The sequence below is a fragment of the Rhipicephalus microplus genome, chromosome 1 (genome assembly GCF_043290135.1).
Source record: "Rhipicephalus microplus isolate Deutch F79 chromosome 1, USDA_Rmic, whole genome shotgun sequence".
Lineage (NCBI taxonomy): Eukaryota > Metazoa > Arthropoda > Arachnida > Ixodida > Ixodidae > Rhipicephalus > Rhipicephalus microplus.
In genome coordinates, this window is record NC_134700.1 from 133,702,858 (window position 1) to 133,724,469 (window position 21,612).

Below are 21,612 nucleotides of genomic sequence, written 5' to 3' on the forward strand. Positions count from 1 at the left end.
TCCATCAACTTCTCAACACCCACCTATTAAGATTTGGTTTCTGCGCTCACACTTGTACGCCAAAAGCCACTATTGCGGATATATAAGGCACAATATCAACTTGACAATATTCATAGTGTTTGATTGATTGACATGTGGGGTTGAACGTTCCAAAACCACCACATGATTATTCCAGTGATCCTTGAACGTGCACCCGAAGCTGAGAACATGGGCCTAAAGCATTCTCACGTCCATTCTATACCGCGACCGGTGGGTAAGATGCTGAGCGGTGGTGTTTTGTTAAACTAGAAAAGTCATACATAAGCAATTCTAAGGACCGTAGCGTTTATTACGCTGCGCTGATAGTGTGATCCTATGCACGAACAGACGCCTGCACCCTGCGCTTCGCGAAGACAATACGGTGCTGCCACCAACCCGTAGCCATGCATTCTACAGATTATGGCCTCTGGGATGGCACGCGCACACTGCGCGCTCGTTGTATTAGAGGCCGTGTTTTTGTTTTCAAAATTGCAGCTAGGTGGCGCTCAAGCCTCACTCAGCACAGATGGCATCTTCAGCCATGGCAGACGATGCCATTCGGATTCTTCAGCACCCTCCCTTCGCTTATGAAAATAAATTTGGTCCTAAAGGGAAACCAGAGCGATATACACCCCTTTGATCTCGAGGCACGTGAAAGCCCTTAAAACACGCTACACGCTTGAGGCTTAATTGCGATTCACACAAATTAGACTGCTATGCGAGGGTGTTGGCCACGCGTGCGTGGCCTCTCACGCATGTAGTTTCGGGAAATTAACTATGAGACTCTAGTGTTGCGATCGTTCAGCCACCATGGAAATGATAGGTAGTACGCGGATTCGCCTTGTCTCTGTATTTGCGGGTGGTAAGTCGTACCCTTGGATTCGTTTACTGCTGCTTTTAACTTTTGTTTTGAAGGAACTAACAAACTGTTATGAATTTTACGAGCTGATTGGAAATGGTGATCCTAAAATATCAAGGTGATGGAGCGTAACTGCCGGACGTTTGCCGATCGTTGTTTTGTGACAAATCAGCTTCAAGCTATGCGAAGCCTAAAGGAACGTAAAGTACGAAGGCTAGCCGAATCCGTGCATTACCCGTAATTCTCATGCTCACTAAGGCGCCACGCGTTGCAGCTCCAATAGACACTAGCGCCACAGTTTCCTCTATTGTATGTTAGAAAATTCCATGTTGCCTGCATGCTTGGATATGCTAGTGGTTAAGATGCTCGCCTATGGATCGTGAGATTAAGAGTTGAATCATTTGCAGAGAATACTCTTCTCACTTCTTTTTTGTATCTTTTTGTCTGTCAAGTGCTCTTTTTCTTTATCTCTGTCTCTCTCTATGCACTTGCATTTTACTAATAAGGTTATTGTATGTTGCGCCGGAACAATCTCTGCACGTGTTGATGAAGTGAGGTACAAAAAGCACACGAGGATGAAGAAAGCGCGTGCCGGCTAATGATGATGGATCATTTCAGTTTTTCATGAAATATTAGTCCTACATAAAGCATGTCTGAACTTACGAGTAAACTAGTGTCAATGTGAGCGACATCATTGTGAAATACTCTACAAATATAATTATTTGGTTTAATATGCATTAATAAAATAATAACCTAATATATACCTCGAGAAATTGTGTTTTGAAGCTTCAGCGCTTTTTGCTCTTGCTAATCTCCTGGCTTTCAGCATAGTTTAGGACGGTAACATTGCGTGCGAAATCTACAAAAGATTATTTTGAAAAAAAAAAATAAAAACCAAGCTGAATGTGTAGTAAGTTTATTATGTTCATTTTCAGTTTCCTGCAGCATAAATTCGTAAAGTATAAAAGCTTCGTACCGTTTATCATGTTACAAACAAGTGCTTCGCCTGCTAAAACGAATAAAATGGTCATAGGAATGAGTATCACTTTTTATTCGGAACAAATATTATTGCAGTGACAGGGGCTGTTCTTTCTTCACTAAGTGTGCTTGAAAAAAAAATCCTAAATAGCTAGAAATAGCTACTTTTCTACAAAATTGTTTCATTTACGTAAAGATCAAATATTTCCTTGACAATAATACACAGAACTGTCCCTGACCACTATAACTTAGGAGTAATTGTGCTGAATACGACTAAATCGAATTCGGGCAGGTGTATTTTCTTATCTTGACGTACCCTGATCCATTTTTGAGGCACCTTTCTTTGGTTATTGCGATTTGGTATGAATAAATTATTTTCCTTCTCTGATATAAGCAAATTTATATAGGGTAATTGACGTTATTGATATTTCTAATTGACGTTACTGATATTGATGCATTGTGTGTACATGCAGTGTGCTTAGTCGAAAGTATTTGGAACAGCCTATAGCTCTACCGTAGTGGAGTATCTAGTGCTAAAATTCATTCCACGCTTTTTTTTTCAAACAAATCTTCATGCTCGACCTTGTATTAGAAAAGTGTAGGGACATTTACTGTGTCCCGTCTTTTGTGCACTCTACGAAATTTCTCTAGTGTTAAGTGCAGCTGTGTCATATCTTGTACACCCACCTGAAGCTTTCATGTTACGTCTAAACTTATTTTAAAGCCCGACTCCTAAGTATTTTGCACAGTGGTTAATATACTCCATTCTTTATTGCAGGATGGCCACAAAGTGACCAGTGTTTCCCGTGGTCGGCAGCTGTCCTTGCACGATTCTCGACGGAAATCTATGTCTGAAACTGAGATGAGCAAACCTAGCTTCAGCGCCCGAAGAAGGAAGTCCATTATTGAGATCCCTCTGCACCGAAGAAAGTCGAGTTCTGACATCGAAGCTGAAAGGAGAAAGTCTATCAGCGAAATGCAGTACCGCCGACGAAAGTCCATGAGTGAAACCGAGATATCCAGACCAACTCTGAAAAGTGTAAGTAAAATAACTCTCCTCCAAGTTGTCGTTGTTCCAATTGGAAAATTCAAATCCTTCTCCAAAGTAGCTTGTAGTACCAGCGAGCGCTATGTTAGCTGTTGCATATCCCTTTCGTGGCTTTAACAGTGATTTCTGTTTATTCTTTCTATGAAGTCTCGTATTTAACCGAGTACAGCAACTGCAGGAAATGAGTGCTGTTATCACCTAGATGAATGTTATCTTGATAGCAGACATACAGAGTCAACACACAATATTCGCCGGTGAAAGGATACTATGTGATTAGTGCGTTCTGCACACGCTTTGGGCTGAAAGGCGTATCACAAAGTGTTATGATGCGTTCTATCTATCTATCTATCTATCTATCTATCTATCTATCTATCTATCTATCTATCTATCTATTTTTCTATATATTTATCTATCTATCTGTCTATCTATCTATCTATCTATCTATCTATCTATCTATCTATCTATCTATCTATCTATCTATCTATCTATCTATCTATCTATGTATGTATGGGTGCTCCCCTCTTGAACTTGGTATATGAGAAATTCAGCGTTGGGCACGTGCGTGACGGGGAAGTATGGCTCAAAGACTATTGCGCTATAAGATTACACATATGCAACGAATGTCATTCCGTTGGTTTACTGCGTGACACGCAGTGCATAAACGCATACCATGCGCCATAGTATGAGAGTATGCGGGACATGAGATTCTCCGTTTCTTTGTTTTTCAAAGACCCTCAGTGTACAAACGCACATTAAAAAAAGGAGGGGAAAAAGGTTATACAAAAGAACTACTTGATTATAAGTACGAAATTTAAATAGAAAGTATCATGCTGGCACTTAACAAATGTGAGTCACAAAACAAAGGCAAAAGTAGGCGTACCTATTATTGCAGCACTCAAAACACTTATATGCCGCGGGAGTGTTAAAATATAAGCTAATTGATAATACATACACGCAATTAAACTGCCGATGGGAAAAAACAACGCGAAAAATGCTAACAATCTAATAGCGGCAAAATTATAATGCAGAAAAAGTATTATTTTTGAAACAAAATTTTTAAAATCATAGTGAAAACGCATAAAAGAATCACAGGTGCAAAAAAAGCAGTGATGTTAACTTGGGAGGATACTCTGAAGCGCGAGTTTTAAGTTATCGATGTTATTCTTGAAAGTGTTGCCGGTGGGTTGTTCCGATCTCTCGTTCTTTTGTAGAAAAATGAATGTGAAGCACCAACGGTGTTGCTGTGTGGAATGCTTACTTAGGCGATGGCCGATGCGCGATGAAATGCATGGTGGAGACTGAATGTATATCGAATGTAAATATAGGTCCTGGTAGTACAATTTATGAAATAAAAAAAACAGAGTAGAGACAGTTTCTTCGGGTGTGATAGCAGTGATGTCTTTCATGTTTGTAACGCTGGCAGTTCTTCGGTTATAGTAGAAGACGAAATGAGCTGAGCAATTTTGCATTTTTTCAGGTAGCTTTATAAGGTTCTCATATCCGGTGTCTCATACAGACGATGGATATTTCAGCTTCGGAGGAATGAAAGTTGTGTACAGTAGTAGTATTAGTGATGATGCAGCTTGAGAAAGCTTCCGGCGAAGGTATCTTAAGTGTGTCAGGTGCCTTAACGGCTCGGTGATTCGCAAATATCAATCCTAAGAACAGCGAAAACAGACGTCGCGAGCGCCAAACATACAATTCATGGAATATACAAGGTAAAAGACGTATGCTTTCTTCAGATTGATGATATTAGTGAAGAAAAAAAACGCTGACTAACGTGTGCCAACTACACTAAGTAAACAGTCAAGTTGTACACTATATATAAATGCATTGCATAAATGGTTGCCTCGTACATGTTGTAGTTATGGTGCTAGTATACGCAGACTGCAGTTGCATCGCTGCCTACGTGCTTTGTAAAACTGTAATAAACATAACGTATACGTACTGCTCCCTCCAAGAATAAGCAAATAAACGCTGCTGTAGGCTTTATTGCGACAAAAGTAACGATTGTAGGGCAACCTAAAGACCGAAGATAGTGTCGCACAATAATTTTGGCAGAGTTCTAACTTATTAGATAGTGCTAAAGAAATCAACAGAAATAGGGCGGTAAATATTTCAATAAGTGGGATTTTTCAGATAATTGCCGCTTTTGTTGGCCTATATCAGCAGGTTACTCTATTCCATCGGAATGGCAGGTTGTTAGCGGTCATCAACACTTCGACCAGTTGGCCGTTGTAAGGTTTGCCTTGCGTCAACAGTATCTTGCGTACCGCCGCCATAAACAATTCACAAAAGGATTGTCGTATCAACAGCATCAATAAATGTAGAGTCCCTGAGAGCGCGAGACTTCTTGACACACGGCCCTCCAGCTGCACATTGATGGAGGGCGTCAGGCGGCATCGAATATAGCGATATCATGAAGAATGCTTAGATCTATTAGAATCTTCGAAGTATTAATACTAGCAGACGTATTTGTTCTGTATATAAGTACTCTTGCCCGTGCGTATATATTTATCCATTGGTACTCTTGGAATAAATGAAAAGCACTTCGTGTGTTTTGATGGTTTGTAGTTGGGATCACTATTTAATATGAAACAATTGGCAGATCTCACGCGCACTGGGAATCTGTGATATGTGAAGCAACAATAGCGAAGGTTTAAATGGCACACTAAGATCAGCACACAGCTAAGAGGTGTTCGTAATTTATGCCGCACATGAATTTCATGTGATGATTATCATGTTTGGACGTGCCTTTAACGTTCGTCACTAATTCATGTCACGTGATACCAAATTCAGCATATCTGAAGCTAGCGAAACGGCCGTCAGCGTGCTATGAGCGTAGCATGTAGCCATGTTTTACATGACACGCGTATCATGTTTATCATGTGCGGACGTGTCATTTACCTTCGTCGTCCATTCACGTCTCGTAGTACCGAATTGGGTACATCTGAAGCTAGAGAAACGGCCGCGAGCGCATAATAGCGTGGTATGTTGTCCCTATCTTACATGAGACGCATGTCATGATTATCGTGTTTGCACCAGTCATAAACTTTCATGATCGATTGACAACCCGTAGCACCAAATTTGGTATATTTGAAGCTAGCGAAACAGCCTCAAGCCCACTATAAACGTAGAAATTATTCATGTTTGATTAATACACATGTCATAATTATCATTTTTAAACATGTCACTTACCTTCGCCGTCCGTTCCCGACACGTAGTACCACATTTGGTATCTGTAAAGTTTGCGAAACAGCCGCGAGCACAACGTGAGCGTGGCATGTTGTCATGTTGTTACATGACATGCATGTAATGATTATCATGTTTGCAGCATTTGCAAACTTTCGTAATCCATTCACGTCCCTAATACCAAGTTTTGCATTTGTTAAGCTTTTGAAACGACCGCGAGCGCCCCACGAGAGTTGCGTGTAGTCATGACTTGCATGACACACATGTAATGAATTCCACGTTAGGGTCTGCTAGTTGTGTTCACCATGCAGTCTTGTCATACCATACCATTTGTGCAACACGTCGTGTGGAAAAACCGCCGCAAAAGCAGACCTTGAAATGTAAACAAGACATGCGTGTCTTGATTTTCATGGTATGACAAGTCACTTATGCTCTCCATATAGCCATGCCATACCATAAAAGTTTTGCAATACGTCTTGTGAATGAAACTACCGCAAGAGCATAGAGACAATTAGGTGTAAATCATGACAATCAAGAAGTGCATGTCAAGATTTTCATGTTATGACTTGTCATTTATACTCGTCACACAGTATTGTCATACCATGCCAGTTTTGCAATGTGTCATGTGAATGAAACTACCGCAAGAGCAGCGAGATCATTAATGTAAATCATTACATTAAGGACATGCATGTCAAGATTTCATGTTAAGACTTGTCATTTATGCTCGTCATGCCGTCATGATTTTACCATACCAGGCTCGCAACATGTCACTCTATCGAACCACAGCAAGAGCAACAAGGCCACTAAATATCGTGATATTCATGACATTCATGTCGTGATTTTTCTGTTGTGGCTAGTCACTCATGGTCGTCTTAGAGTCATAAAACGCCATGCCTATTTTGATATTGAAACCATTATCGAAACGGCGAAGGCAGCTAAATTTCGGCGGCTAGAAAGATAGATAGATAAATAGATAGATAGATAGATAGATAGATAGATAGACTGAAATCTCAAAGTTGTCAAACTTGGCTAAGGAATGCTTCGCATTTATTCATCATCATCACCATCATTTTTATTATCATCATCATCATCATCATCATCATCATCATCATCATCAGCCTGACTTCGTCCACTGCAGAACAAAGGCTTCTCCCATGTTCCGCCAGTTAACTCGGTCCTGAGCTTGCTGCTGCCAATTTATACCCGCCAACTACTTAATCTCATCTGCTCACATAACTTTCTTTCTCTCCCTAACCCGCTTGCCTTCTCTAAAAATCCAGTCAGTTACCCTTAATGACCAGCGGTTTTCCTGTCTACTCAGTACATGCCCGGCCCATGTCCATTTCCTCTTCTTGATTTCAACTATGATATCCTTAACCCCTGTTTGTTCCCTAATCCACTCTGTTCTCTTGTTGTCTCTTAAGGTTACACCTACCATATTTATTTCCATCACTCCCTGCGTCGCCCTCAATTTAATCTGAAGCCTCTTTGTAAGTCTCCAAGTTTCTGCTCCGCAGCTAAGTACCGCTAAGATACCGCTGTTATATACCTTCCTCTTGAGGGATAGTGGCTATCTACCTGTCATAATTTGAGAGTGCTTCCGAAATGTGCTCCACCACATTCTTGATCTTATAGTTACTTCGATCTCGTGGTTCGGCTCCGCGGTTATTTTCTGCCCTAAGTAGACACTCTTTTTACAACTTGAAGTGCACTATTACCTATCTCGAAGCGCTGCTCTTTTCCGAGGTTGTTGCACAATACTTTCGATTTCTGCAGAATAATTTTAAGACCCACCTTTCTGCTTTCCTTGTCTAACTCCGTAATCAAGAGCTGCAATTCGTCCCCTGAGTTGCTTAGCAATGCAATGTCATCGGTGAAGCGCAGGTCACTAAGGTACTCTCCATTAACTCTTCTTCCTAACTGTTCCCATTCTAGGCTTCTGAAAAACGTCATGAAAGCACGCGAGGATAAATAGCATTGAGAAGATTGTGTCCCCCTGCCTTACACCGTTCTTGATTGGTATTCTGTTGCTTTCTTTATGAAGCACTATGGTAGCAGTTGATCCCCTGTTTATTTTCTCAAGGATCTTTATGTATGCTTATTGACGCCCTGATTTCGCAGTGTCTGCATGAATGCTGATATTTTACGAAATCAAACGCCTTCTCGTGATCAATGAAGGCTATGTATAGTAGTTGGCTATATTCTGTGCAATTCTTCATTACCTGATTGATCGTATGAATGTGGTCGATTGTTGAGTAGCTTGTTCAAAATCCTGCTTGTTCCTTTGGTCGATTGAATTCTAATGTTATCTTTATTCTGTTAGCAAATGCATTTGCAAATAGCTTGTATACTACAGAGAGAAAGCTGATAGACCTGTAATTCTTCAAGTCCTTGTCATCTCCTTTCTTATTTATTAGGATGATGCTAGCATTCTCCCAAGACTCTGGTAATTTTTCCGTCAGGAGACACCTCGTAAACAGGGTGGCTAGTTTTTCTAGCACAATCTGTCCTCCATCTTTCAGCAGATCCGATGTTACCTGATCCTCACCAGCAGCTTTGCCTCTTTGCATGCTCTCCAAAGCTTTTCTGACTTCTATCATTACTGGTGGGGTGTCATCTGGGTTACTGCTAGTTCTTATAGTATTAAGGTCGTGGTTGTCCGAGCTACTCTACAGATCTCTGTAAAACTCCTCCGCTGTTTTAACTATCCTATCTATATTCATAGTTATTTGCCTTATCTGCCCTTTAGTGCATACATCCGATTTCGCCTATCCCAAGTTTCCTCTTCACTGCTTTCACGCTTCTACCGCTTTTCAGAGCGTGTTCAATTTTCACCATGTTATACCTTCTTACATCGGATAACTTACGCTTTTTAATCAACTCCGAAAGCTCTGAAAGTTCTATTTTGTCTGTTGTACTTAAGACTTTCATGATTTGACGCTTCTTAATGAGATTTTTTGTTTCCTCGAAAAGCTTGCCAGTGTCCTGTCTAACAACCCTGCCTCCACCTTCCACTGCACACTCCGTAATGATACTCGTCAGATTAGCATTCACTCTTACTACGCTAAGTATGGTTTCCTCACTAAGAGCCGAGTACGTGTTCTGAAGCGAGATTCTGAATTCCCGTACTTTCCCTCTCAGTGCTAGCTCATTGATTGGCTTCCTGCGTATCAGTTTCTGTCGTTCATTTTTCTATCTTGGCGAATTCAGGACTGTAACATTCTATGGTCACTGCCAACCTTGCCTTGCCAACCACTTCGACATCCTGCACGATGCCTGGGTGTGCACTCATTCTGAAGTCTGATTCGTTCTTATTTTCGCCATTAGGGCTCATCAATGTCCACTTATGCTTTCCTTGCTTTTGGCGGATGGTATTAAAAATCCGTGAATTATTGAGTTCTGTGAATTTTACTAGTATTTCACCTCTGGCTTTTTTATTACCGATGCCATAATCTCCTACTGGCGGGTCTCCAGCCCGCTTCTTCCCTACTTTTGCATGAAAGTTTCCCATCAGTATAGTATACTATGTTTTTACCTTAACCATTGCCGATTCCACATCCTCATAGAATCTTTCACCTGAAGCGCCATCATGGCTGGATGTAGGCGCATAAGCCTCTACCACTTTCATCTTGTATCTCTTATTCAGTTTAATTACGATACCTACCACCCTTCATTATTGCTATACTAGACCTCTATTTCGCCAGCTATGTTTCAATGGATTAGGAACCCCACTCCAAGTTCTCTTCTGTCATCCAAGCCCTGATAGCAAAGGACGTGCCCAATCTGTAGCACCAAATAGGCCTCGTCTGTCCTCCTAACTTCGCTGAGCCTTATTATACCCCATTAAACACCCTCTAGCTCCTCAAATAGTAAAACTAGACTTCCCTCGTTAGATAAGGTTCTAGCGTTTAATGTTGCCAACTTCAGGTCCCAGCTTCAAGTTCGCACTTCTTTTCGGAGCACAAAAATTATTTCTAAACTAAACTGCGAATTGGAAACAATTCAACATATACTGAAAATAAACTCCACAATACACCAAATTCTCGCAGAAAGAAGAACACTTCAAAGGTGCAATTCAAGTTTCAAGCAAAAAAAAACGCTACAGGTTATCTGACGTTCCTGGTTGATCCACTACCTGTACACATGCGCCATGCGTGGAATCTGCCGCAAGTTTTGATTCTTCTTTCTGCGTTCGGTTCGTGGTAGCTCACAGTGTGGCTGTTTTACCACGTTACCTTTTGTTGCGTGTTGTAAAGAAATTTTTATTTTCTTAAGCTCTATTCTCCACACACACACACACACACACACACACATGGTAGAATGCACAAGAATACACACAGACACACAACGACACAGACTCACACAGTATTGTACTTCTGGCTAAAAAGTTGCTTAAAGAAGCATTGGCATTAAGTAAATGTCAAAAAATAGAACAGATCACAAAAACTTTCGCTATTAGTGTATGGCGAACCAGAAGCTAGAAGTAGCACACCTCAATTTCGGGCGTTGATACTAACCAATGAATTCTAGTTAAGGCATGTCGTTAATTATACCACCAGTTTTTAATTCGTATTTCTGCGCGAATTCTCGTACATACCATGAAAACAAAATCTGCATTGCGGTGTTCACCTTGCTAAGTTTGGTATATATGATTTTGATGAAGTGATCGTTAGTACTGAGATTGTGTTGTTTAAAATACGACGTGCATGACATAATGCCGTAACCTTCATATTAAGGCGATTACTTCACCTTTCTTTTGCATTCATAATATCGCATTGCCAAGTTTCGCTTACATCAGGATGATGAAACTGTCCCGAGTGGCAGAGACCATCAATACCTTGGCACAAAGTTTGTATCCACAGTAGCTGAGTGAGAGTTACATAATTTTAATATTATGACAAGGGTTTCAGACTCAGCCTGCTTAGCAGGCCACCGTAAAAATGTTTAGTACCGAAAAGGCCGGAACACTGGACCTAGTGGGCGCGAAGCGGCAACAACAAGAGTGAGGGCGGGAGGGGGGGTTCAGGTAGTTTAGCGTAAAAATCTCCGGTAACGTAAACTACAGAAAGAAGATATTGCCCCGTAACATAAATGGGTCGTTACCGAATACTTTATAGTGTTATCCAAAATTACTGAAAACTGAACACCGACTCTGAGCTGTGTTTTTTATCTTACGGTTATGTTTGACCACACACACACACACACACACACACACACACACACACACACACACACACACACACACACACACACACACACACACACACACACACACACACACACACACACACACACACACACACACACACACACACACACACACACACACACACACACACACACACACACACACACACACACACACACACACACACACACACACACACACACACACACACACACACACAAACACACACACACACACACACACACACACACAAACACACAAACACACACACACACACAAACACACACACACACACACACACACTGATTTTCTCAAGACCAGGCCTCTGTAGCTAAAGACAATGCTTACAAAAAACAATCATGTGGGGGCTGGCCGCCATCAAAAGGTAAATGGGCCACATGTTTGATACTCCTATATCACTTATGTTCGTCACATGCTAGCAACTTGCCATGCCAATTTTTATCAATATCAACCTAATAAACTGACCATGAAGTGTCCTAGCATCATGTCAATAGATTCGACGTACAGCCGTGCTAGAAACGGTACAGACTAAGAACACGCTTTGCGTACGACACCGTAGCCCATTTTGTCGTCCTTGCGAAGCTAGATAGCACAAATGGCGCATGCGCGTGCTTTTAAAGACGATAGTCTTTCTTGGAGACCTTCGACGGAAAAATATTGGTCTGTTTGTCTGTCTGTCTGTACATTTATCTGTTTGTCCACCCTTACAATACCTAAACTGCACAAAACGGATAACCCAATTCACAACGCCCACCAATATTGCGGTTTAGCATTTAGAGTTGTGCGATTGTCGAATAAAGAGCAATTATTGCGCATACCGGGGGCACTATAACAACACTTTGAAGTTTTGTCTGTCTGTCTTTATACTAAAAAGGCACACACAAATAACTCTAAAGAATGTAGTGTTTATCGCGCTGCACTGTCAGCACAGCGCGAAGCTCAAAAAGGTGTTTCCAACGATTCGCTACGACGTCACGGTGGCGGCACCTGCCCGTCGCTTTGCGTTCTACACTTCATCACCTCCAAGACTGGCGCGCATCTTTCTCCACGGGCTGCGCGCCTTCGTTTTTGAAGATAACTGCTAGATGGCGCTTATGTCTAACGTACCTCGATGCGCTTGTTCGCCTCCGCTACACGCTCTAGGCACTCTACCGCAGTGCCTCCAGAATACCATTCACCGGTTTTCTTGCGCAGAACATCAAATAAACGTTTTGTTCACTCTGTCCAGATGCAAGAGTATCGTCTTTCGACTACATTGGCAGGTTGCCAATTTTTTTTTAATTGTCAACCTGCCGGTTTGGTTAGTTTACCTGCGCGCGCTAAGTTGCACTTCCGCAGTCGCCGTCGAAGCTCAGAAAGAGGATAACGGGAGGAAAATGCGTAACTTGGACTCACGATACTACTTGCGTGCCGAAAGTATTTACCGGACAATCAACGTAGCGGAAAAGACACTTCGCATTGCTTTTTTTAAGCGGTATACGTTAAAAGATACCAGATGCATGTTGAAATTTCTTCTTCTTACCGCAAATATCCTGCGGGTTCCTAGAAGATACTGCTGCGGTGGACGCATTGTGGTGTAGGCGAAATGGCAGAGGCGCGTGTACTGCGAGATCTCTGCGAACGCTATTGCAAGAATACCTGATGGTTCAAATTTACACAGCCCTTAACCATGGTGCCCATCATGTTCACTCCATGGTTTTCTGTCGTAGAACCACTAATGAGCGTACTTCGAGGGAACGGGCCGGCTAAGAGATACAATAAAAAACGCGTGCGCAGTGCGTGCTTTCGAGCAACCGTCAGATGGTACCGCTGTGCTGTTTGCATAGCACTGCCGTGGCCTTCAGAATTTGGAACGCTTCTCTACATTACATGCATGAGATGGTTTTCACACCATGGCTTATGACTTACATTCATTCGGCGCGTCGTGATGCCTTGATATGTATACATATTGTGGGAATTCGTCATGCGCTTCTTCTAATATATGCATTATCATAATCTTCATCATCTGTCTGGTGCCTGTCCTCACCTTCACTGGGTGTCACAACAGTCGTCATCGGGTGTGCGCGCTCGGTCTCAGACTGCCTGTTCGCTCCCGCACCTTTGGCTGAATAAACGCTGTCTCAACCCAGACGTCATACGTGTTAGAGGTGGATATACGGTTCTCTCCCACCTCGCTCGATACTCTGGAGCTGCGTTCAGGCCGCTGATTGTCCCCACTGTCAACGCTCAACGACGACTCCCAGGGGCCACTTCGTTTGACAGTTGCGGAAGATACCAAATTACCACCAGGTCAAGAGCGAATTGTAACTATTACCTCCAAGGACATCGACCTTGGTGACGTCTTGGTCTCATCATCATTTAGTTGCGTCAGTAAAGGCATCATTCTCACTTCCGTTGTAGTTCAGTTTCTTAATGGTTCCGCACTTGTCAATGCTGTGAATACATCCGAAAAGTTCTACTTCCTCAGAACACCATGGTGGCCTGCGTGACGTTTCCGAGCCTGCGTGCGTCATGCCACTTCATGCCGTCTCCTCCAACGACAGCCCAAGGGGTGAGTCCGCTTCTTCTTCCGCCTTTACTGTAGGCGATAGCGACGACTTCACACCTTCACGGATGCAACAGCTACTTGCTTTGTTGAAGAAACACGCAAGCTTCATTGATGTTTACTCCTCGACGTTGGGCCGCACTACTGCTACAACGCATCGAATCCACACTGTCGGAACATCTGTTGTACGCCACCGGCCCTGCCACGTGTCTTCTGCTGAGAGAAAAATTATCGAAGAAAACGTAGCTGACATGCTCAAAGAAGAGGTAATTCGCCCTTCATCTACCCCTTGGTCGTTGCCTGTGGTTCTCGTTCGTAAGAAGGATGGCTCCGTGTGCTTTTGCAATGATTACAGGGTGCTCAACAAGATGACTTCCTTTAAGGCGCGAAATACTTTTTAAGCCTCGACCTGCGTTCGGGATACTGGCGAATTCCTATGCACGAAAAGGATTAGCCTTTAGGTTAGGAAGGATTAGCCTTTAGGCAAAAAAAAGGAAAAGGATTAGCCTTTAGGAAAAGGTTATGCCTTTTGGGCTGTGCAATGCGCCCGCTACATTTGAGCGCATGATCAATACCGCGCTACGCGGTCTCAAATGAAAGATCTGTCTCTGCTACTTAAACGACATTGTCATTTTTTCGTCAACGTTTCCTCAGCACCTGCAACGTTTCGATGACGTTGTTACGTGCCTTGCCGCCACTGGTCTCCAACTCAACACAAAAAAATGCCGTTTCGCCACAAAACTATCAAGGTTTTGGGCCACGTCATGACCAAACACAGAATTTGACCGGATCTCGACAAAATTGCGGCGGCGCTTCGCTTTCCGTGCCCCGAAAGGCCAAAGGAGGTGCGAATTTTTCTTGGTCTCAGTTCCTATTTTCGCCGTTTTATGCGGAAATTCGCATGAATAGCAGCTCCACTGCACCAGCTTCTTTCTTTCAACGTGCCCTTTCGGTGGTCGGAAGAATGTCAAATGGCATTCGACCTGTTAAAGTGTGCCCTCACGTCCAAACCTATACTCCGCCACTTGTATGAGGCCGCACGGACCATCCTACATGCGGACGCTAGCGGCCGCGGTATAGGTGCCTTTCTGCTACAACGCGACACCTCTTCACAAAAGAGAGTAGTTGCATTTGCCAGTAGAACACTAACAGCGACCGAGATAAAGTATACCATAACTGAGCAGGAGTGCTTGGATGTGGTGTAGTCAGTGGAAAAGTTCCGTCCCTATCTCCACGGCCGTCATTTCACGATCGTTACGGACTACTACGCCCTATGCTGGCTTTCCACGTTGAAGAATTTGACTGCACGCTTGGGTCGATGGATTCTACGTTTACAGGAGTATGACTTCGATATCATTTACAGGTCAGGTAGAAAACACGAAGACGCCGACGCCCTTTCCCGCTGCCCGCTACCAAATACCCAGCTAAGCATCGGTAAAAGTTCAGCCATCACTTCTACTGCAGCACCCGTGCTCGCCTAAATTGACCAGCTATTATCGGATGACAAGCGCACACTTCACTCCTGCCAGTTGTCTGATTCGTACTGTAGACGTACTATGAACCATATCTCAAGAGCTTCCCATTCACATAACGCACGGCATCGTCGTCAACTTTCGCGATTTAGGCTTCAGAATGGAGTCCTGTACCGTCACATCTGCCACCCTGATGGTCAACGCTGGGTTTCCGTGTTACCACTCTCTCTTCGACTTGACGTGCTGAAAGCCTTCCCCGATGACTTGACTGCCGTACAACTTGGTATTCAAAAAACTCACGACCGCATTCGAAGTCGCTTCTAATGGCCTGGTATTTCAACTAGCATCGCGCGCTAAGTCGGTTCCTGTGTCCCGTGCCAGTGTCGTAAAATCCATACAACTGCACCAGCCGGGCCTCTGCAGCCAATTCCGTGCCCCACAACGCCATTTGAGGTTGTAGGTATTGACCTTTGCGGCCCTCTGTCCGTCACATCTACTGGCAAACGATGGATAGTGACCGCCATAGACCACTTGACACGCTACGTGGAGGCAACGTCTGCATTAACTGCCTCTGCTTCGGAAGTTGCCGACTTCATTTTGCACGCCATCATTCTGCGTCACAGCGCCCCTCATGTATTGCTGAGTGACCGTGGAAGGATGTTCATGTCATAAGTACTAAAGGAAGTATTGCGCGCCTCCAGAATAACGCACAAGACAGTTTCAAGCAACCACCCTCAGAACAATACTCTCACTGAGAGATTTCACCGTACTCTTGCTGATATGGTAGCCGTCTACATCAGTCCAGGGCACAAAAACTAGGATACTCTCCTACCTTTCCTCACCTTTGCCTACAACACGGCCGCTCAGTGCACCACCGGTTATTCGCCATTCCACCTCGTTCATGGCCGTTACCCTACTTTCTTCCTCGACGTTTCCTTTTTCAACAGTGACGTCAACTCGTCTGTGTCTTCCAGCGAGGAATACATTTCAATACTAGTCCGGTGTCGTGATCGTGCTCGCATCGATACGGAAACGTGACAGCAAGATCGAAAAGTCATTTATGACGCCTTCCGTCGCCTTGTATTCTTCCGACCTGGTGACGAGGTGATCCTGTTCACACCTATTCGTACACACCTAGTCTGTGTGATAAGTTTCAGCCACACTTCATTGGGCCTTACATAGTTATCGAACAGACTTTGCCCGTTACTTATCGTGTGACCCCACTTGTCGTCCAAAGATACCGCCATGACCGCACCACAGATATTGTGCACGTGTCTCGCTTGAAGTCCTTCAGGTGACGTTCTCTGCCACATTTACTTGCTACGGCCAGGTTGGCCTCTTCGATGTGGGGGAATTAATGTGGGCATTCGTCATGCGCTTCTTCTCATATATGCATTATTATAATCATCATCATTCATGTGGGTCCCTGTCCGCATCTTCATTAGGTGCCACTCCAATCATCATCAGGTGTGTGTGCACACGGTCTCAGACTGCCTTTTCGCTGCTGAGCCTTTGGCTGAATAAACGCTGTCTGAACCCAGACGTCATGGTATCTGTATATATAGTAAAAGGCGAGGAAGAAAAAATACAGAAAAAGCCTACGGTGTGCGGAATGGAACGTTGGACCTCCGCGTCTTGAATCTGAGGTGTTAACCCCTGAGCCACCGAGGGATACCGCCCCATCTTTCACTCGTACTTTGGCCCGCTGAGAGGAGGGGAGTGGACGATCTCTCGCGTTGCCTTATCTCCTGGTGGGAGGATTATACGTCTTGGCTAGCGTAAGGCTTGCACTGGAAAAATTATGTTGAAGGTAATGGGCGCACAAAGGTGACGGATATCGTTGCACAGTCACTGTTTGTGAAGAGGGCGCACTTTTCAGACACAGCGAAGTAACAACTGAGACGCTTATTCGCGTCTATTTGTACCTATGAATACATTTTGTGCGTCATTTATGCGTAAGAAATGCGGGGCACGTTTAGATATTCCTACCAATCTGCGCAAGACCTTCAGATTTGTTGCTATTACGTTCATTACTTCGCCTTTGCCGCAAAGCTGTGACTTTTTCCTGTGTTTTTTTTTCGTTTTAAAGCATTTTGTAAACTTTGACTTCAGTTGGTACAGTGTCTCTAGGGTTTTTTACCTTCAACCACAATTACATCTGTGCAATCAGGTGAATCGCTGTTTTATAGTTATGAAAATGAAACTTTTGATTGATATGTGGGGTTTAACGTCCCAAAACAAACATAGGAGTCAGAGAGACGCTGTAGCGAAAGGCTCCGGAAGTTTTCACCACCTGGCGTTCTTTAACGTGCGCCAAAATCTGAGCACACGTACCTACAGCATTACGCCTTCATCGTAAATGCAGCCGCCGCGCCCGGGATTCAATACTGAGACCTGCGGGTCAGCAGCCGATTACTTTAGCCACTAGACCACCGCGACGGCGTGGAAGTGATATCGTCACGTTATAAATACGCGAAGACCACTTATTATAGAGACATGTCTGCGAAGCTTTCTTTTTTTTAGAAAATTGTGTGGTTGTGGAAAAATTATTGAATAATGGGCACCGAGAGCTTCAAGAGCATTATGTGTGTACCATTATTCAACGGTCTAGATTTTCTGGATTCGAATATATAGCATGCTCCGTCTTTCACGTGTACGTTGCCTTTCGTAAAGTGTGCACTATGAAGCTAAACAGTTCAGTGAAATCGCCTCAGAATATCATTCCCTCTGCCCTCACCATTGCCGTTGTCCTTTGGTAGTATTTTCAATTTCAACCTTATGCGCCATTTCAACCAAGGGTAAAATCCCAGCCTCCATGCCTTACAGTGGAGTTTTACAACTTTCTTTTTTCACTCAGAATCCACGTTTCTATGCGCTAAACAATGTTTCATGTCATTGCAGACTTTGGGTAATGACGAAGCCCCGGCGCCAACCACAAGTGAGGAGGTTCCGACACGTGCTCGAGAGCAACTCATTGTGGCGGTTGTCCTGTTTCTGGTGGTGCTGCTGGCGTGCGCCGTAGCAGTCATGCTTTTCTTCAGACATAAGAAGACGGTCGGTTACTGCATCAAAGACGCCTGCATCGAGCATGCCAAGAGACTTTCTGCCACGATAAACACCAGTTATGATCCGTGCGTCGACTTTTACGCGTTCGTTTGCAGTGGTTGGCAAAAACACTTCCCAGAACAATCTCTTCAAGGCAAAATGAACGAGGACGCCCGGATCGGCATGTTAGAAGAGCTTTCCGCAGATATTTGGTTTCATGGGAGGGCAACTCGACTCTACAACAAGTGCATGGATCCGCAACAGAGCGATATACTTGCCAACATTTTATGGCTCACCGCTTTCATGAACTCTGTGAATCTAGAGTGGCCCTTTAGAAATCCCAACGTTACTAAAGTTCGGCCACTGGAAATTATGATCAATGTCTCGGCCAACTACGACTTGAATTTTCTCTTCAGTTTGCAAGTTATTACCAACTCAAGTACGGGCAAGGTGTTGTTGTTCAAGAGGCACTTCAACGGTGTAGCCTGGCATGATCGCATCCAGAAACCTCTGAGCCCCGTCGACTACGCGAGAATCGTTAAAGAGCAACTAAAGGCATTGCAGCTAGTAGAATATGTCGACTACGAACCATCGCTGCTGCAGAAACTGGAGAAGTCGTTCACCGACGCCAACAACCATAAAACTCAAGGCAACCAGTCATGGTTCCTCATCGGCGATCTCGACACCAAGACAAGCAGCATTGAGCATGGCCTTTGGTTGAAAAGCCTCAACAGCGCGTACAGCAGGCAGAGTCTATTTTGGGTTACAGACAACTTCGCAGTAGCTGAAGACCTCGGCATTTTGAAAAGCATTAACACTTTGTTTCGTGAATACTCAGAAGTAGAGCTATCGATCGGAATCGCCTGGATGTTCATCCAGTCTCACGTTTGGGTGGCTATCGGAAAGGCGGGCTTCATGTTCCTTGACAATGTCGAAGAGAAAAAGAAGCTTGCGTGCCTCGAGCACGTGACTGCTCGCTTCGGACTTCTCCCTTCTCTCGGGCACATATTGAAGGCTTACCCAAACGAAGAGGCCCGCCATGAAGTCACAGACTTCATAGAAAATATCAGAACTCGCTTTAATACTATCATGCAGAAGACCTTTTGGATAGATCGCGAGATACGGGAGACAGCGGTGCGCAAGATAGAGAACATATACCTGAACACCTTGCCTCCAAACCAGTTCTTCGTGGAAAATTTCAGGAAGACCCTGTACCAGCCTTTTCCTGACACTAACAAGGTGGCGTTCATGGAGCTCTGGTTGAATAATTCGTACGTGTACCAACAGCTGCAGCTAAACAAGCACTTCAACAATGTCTACAAGAAGCAGCGCACATATCGCCATCAAGCATACGTGTACACCTATTTACTGAATACAGTCGACACAGATTTATTAGCGTTCGAACCACCGCTTTTTTACCGCGGAGGAACGTTTGCGATGAACTATGCAACCACGGGAACATTAATTATGAGAGAGATAATCAAAAGCATTGACCCGGCGGGCACATCGATTGACGACCGTGGCGAGATCATTCATTGGTGGGGCAAATCCGAATCGGCCGAGTACAACAGCCGCCTGAACTGTGACCTAGGCCAAGAAGACGGTCAGGCAGCGATGAGCGTAATGCCTATGATACCGGCACTGGAGGTGTCTTACAAGGCTTTCAAGGCTGCCGCTGAAGAAGAGGCAACCATGGGCGGTGGTGTGGAGGACCTTCGACTTCGGGGACTGGATGACTTTGTCGATGAACAAATATTCTTTATGAGTTACTGCTATGCGCTTTGTGGCAAAAAAGACGATGCCAGCCTGCGACGAGAATGCAACGTGCCGCTTCGGCATTCTTCTTTTTTTGTTGATGCTTTCCAGTGCCCTGAAGGCTCCCCCATGAACACGCCGAAGAAGTGTACATTTTTCGAATGAACGCTTTATCGAAATCGTGCAATTAGGGGTGCTTCACCGTAAGTGTAAATACGATACAAAAAGAAAACGTAAACCAACTTTATTGCTGATTTTTCGTTAGCATGTAGTACAGGTGGAGCTATTGGTCCAATAACTGATACGATGTTTTATTACACCTGTACTCAACGTCCATTTCTTTACGTGTGCAAATCATATGTCGGATACTGGAAGTTGCCTTTATTACCGTCCGCGTTGAAAGATGCAGAAAAATTAAACGTAACTCCGGTGCCGCCTGTTTCTGATCTCGTGAATTGTCTTAGACAACACTAAGGCAGCATATTTTTTAATATTTATTATATATTTCTTAATATTGTGGCTTTTACGGCTTTACAAATGTCGTGATTTTGCAATAATTTGGTGAAAGCATTGGCTTCATACCAGTTAGAACTGAATGATGATGAGTGGGGCGAAGCTTCGAAGGATCATATCGGCCAATCGTAAATCATCCACTGGCTATGTCCATGTGTCTGTCTATCCATCCATCCTCAGTGTCTCTGTCCATCTGTCTGTTGGACTGTCCGTCCGTCCGTCCATCTGTCTGTCTGTCTGTCTTTCCGTCGGTCTGTTTCGCTCTGTCTGTCTGTCTGTCTGTCTGTCTGTCTGTCTGTCTGTCTGTCTGTCTGTCTGTCTGTCTGTCTGTCTGTCTGTCCACTTCTCAGATAAATGAATCAAGCACTCTTACACCGGTACCCCGAACTTTTTAAATAATCATAATTCTTTGTAGCAGGCCAGCGATTACTTGCTAGGAATTTCGTGCAATTTTTACGCAGTGGCTGATGACTATGAAGAATTATAGTTTAAATATGTGACACAGGTAATCCGTGATCAAGAACAAGTTTTGTAATGGTTTGTAGCATTGGACGCAATTCACATTGTTTGTGACACCTGGTCGTTCTTGTTTTCTAAACCATTTCATTGCTCATAATAACGCAATTCTTATCACGAAATGAAGCCTGCCTAAGGCAAGTTTAGAAATTAGTTCCAAGCACTGACGTGACTCAGTAGAGAAATACTGGGCCGGCAAGCAGTGGACTAGGGTTCGAACTTTGTTGTTCCCTTGGTGTTTTACAGCGAAAGCTGTTATGGAATCACAACTCGGGTCTCACGCAGTGCCGTAGTTGTCCGACGCCACGCCGGTGTCCGTAACCACATCGCGTGAAATTAGCAAAAAACACCTAACAACAATGACACAGTGGGGCTCGAGCCCGGGTCCACAGGGTGCCAGCCCAGTATTCTCCCACTACGAACAACCAAGTCCCACACCGGTGTGGCAGCTTGGGCTAGTTG

The 21,612-nt window shown here is 44.0% G+C and overlaps 1 protein-coding gene across 1 annotated transcript; it reads left to right on the top strand.

Annotated features, from left to right (window-relative positions):
* Positions 1–2,646: 2,646 nt before the first annotated feature.
* Positions 2,647–20,363, top strand: LOC119177856 (neprilysin-1-like). The gene is made up of 2 exons (XM_075871084.1): positions 2,647–2,894; positions 18,223–20,363. The coding sequence occupies exons 1-2, from the start codon at positions 2,703–2,705 to the stop codon at positions 20,284–20,286; spliced, it is 2,256 nt and encodes a 751-aa protein (XP_075727199.1). The 5' UTR covers positions 2,647–2,702; the 3' UTR covers positions 20,287–20,363.
* The last annotated feature ends 1,249 nt before the right edge of the window (positions 20,364–21,612 follow it).

What these genes read in the sequence shown, in the direction of transcription:
- LOC119177856 (XM_075871084.1), top strand. Translation starts at nt 2,703, where the DNA reads ATGTCTGAAACTGAGATGAGCAAACCTAGCTTCAGCGCCCGAAGAAGG. An exon ending in CCAGACCAACTCTGAAAAGT is followed by an intron (nt 2,895 to 18,222) that starts GTAAGTAAAATA and finishes ATGTCATTGCAG; the next exon opens with ACTTTGGGTAATGACGAAGC.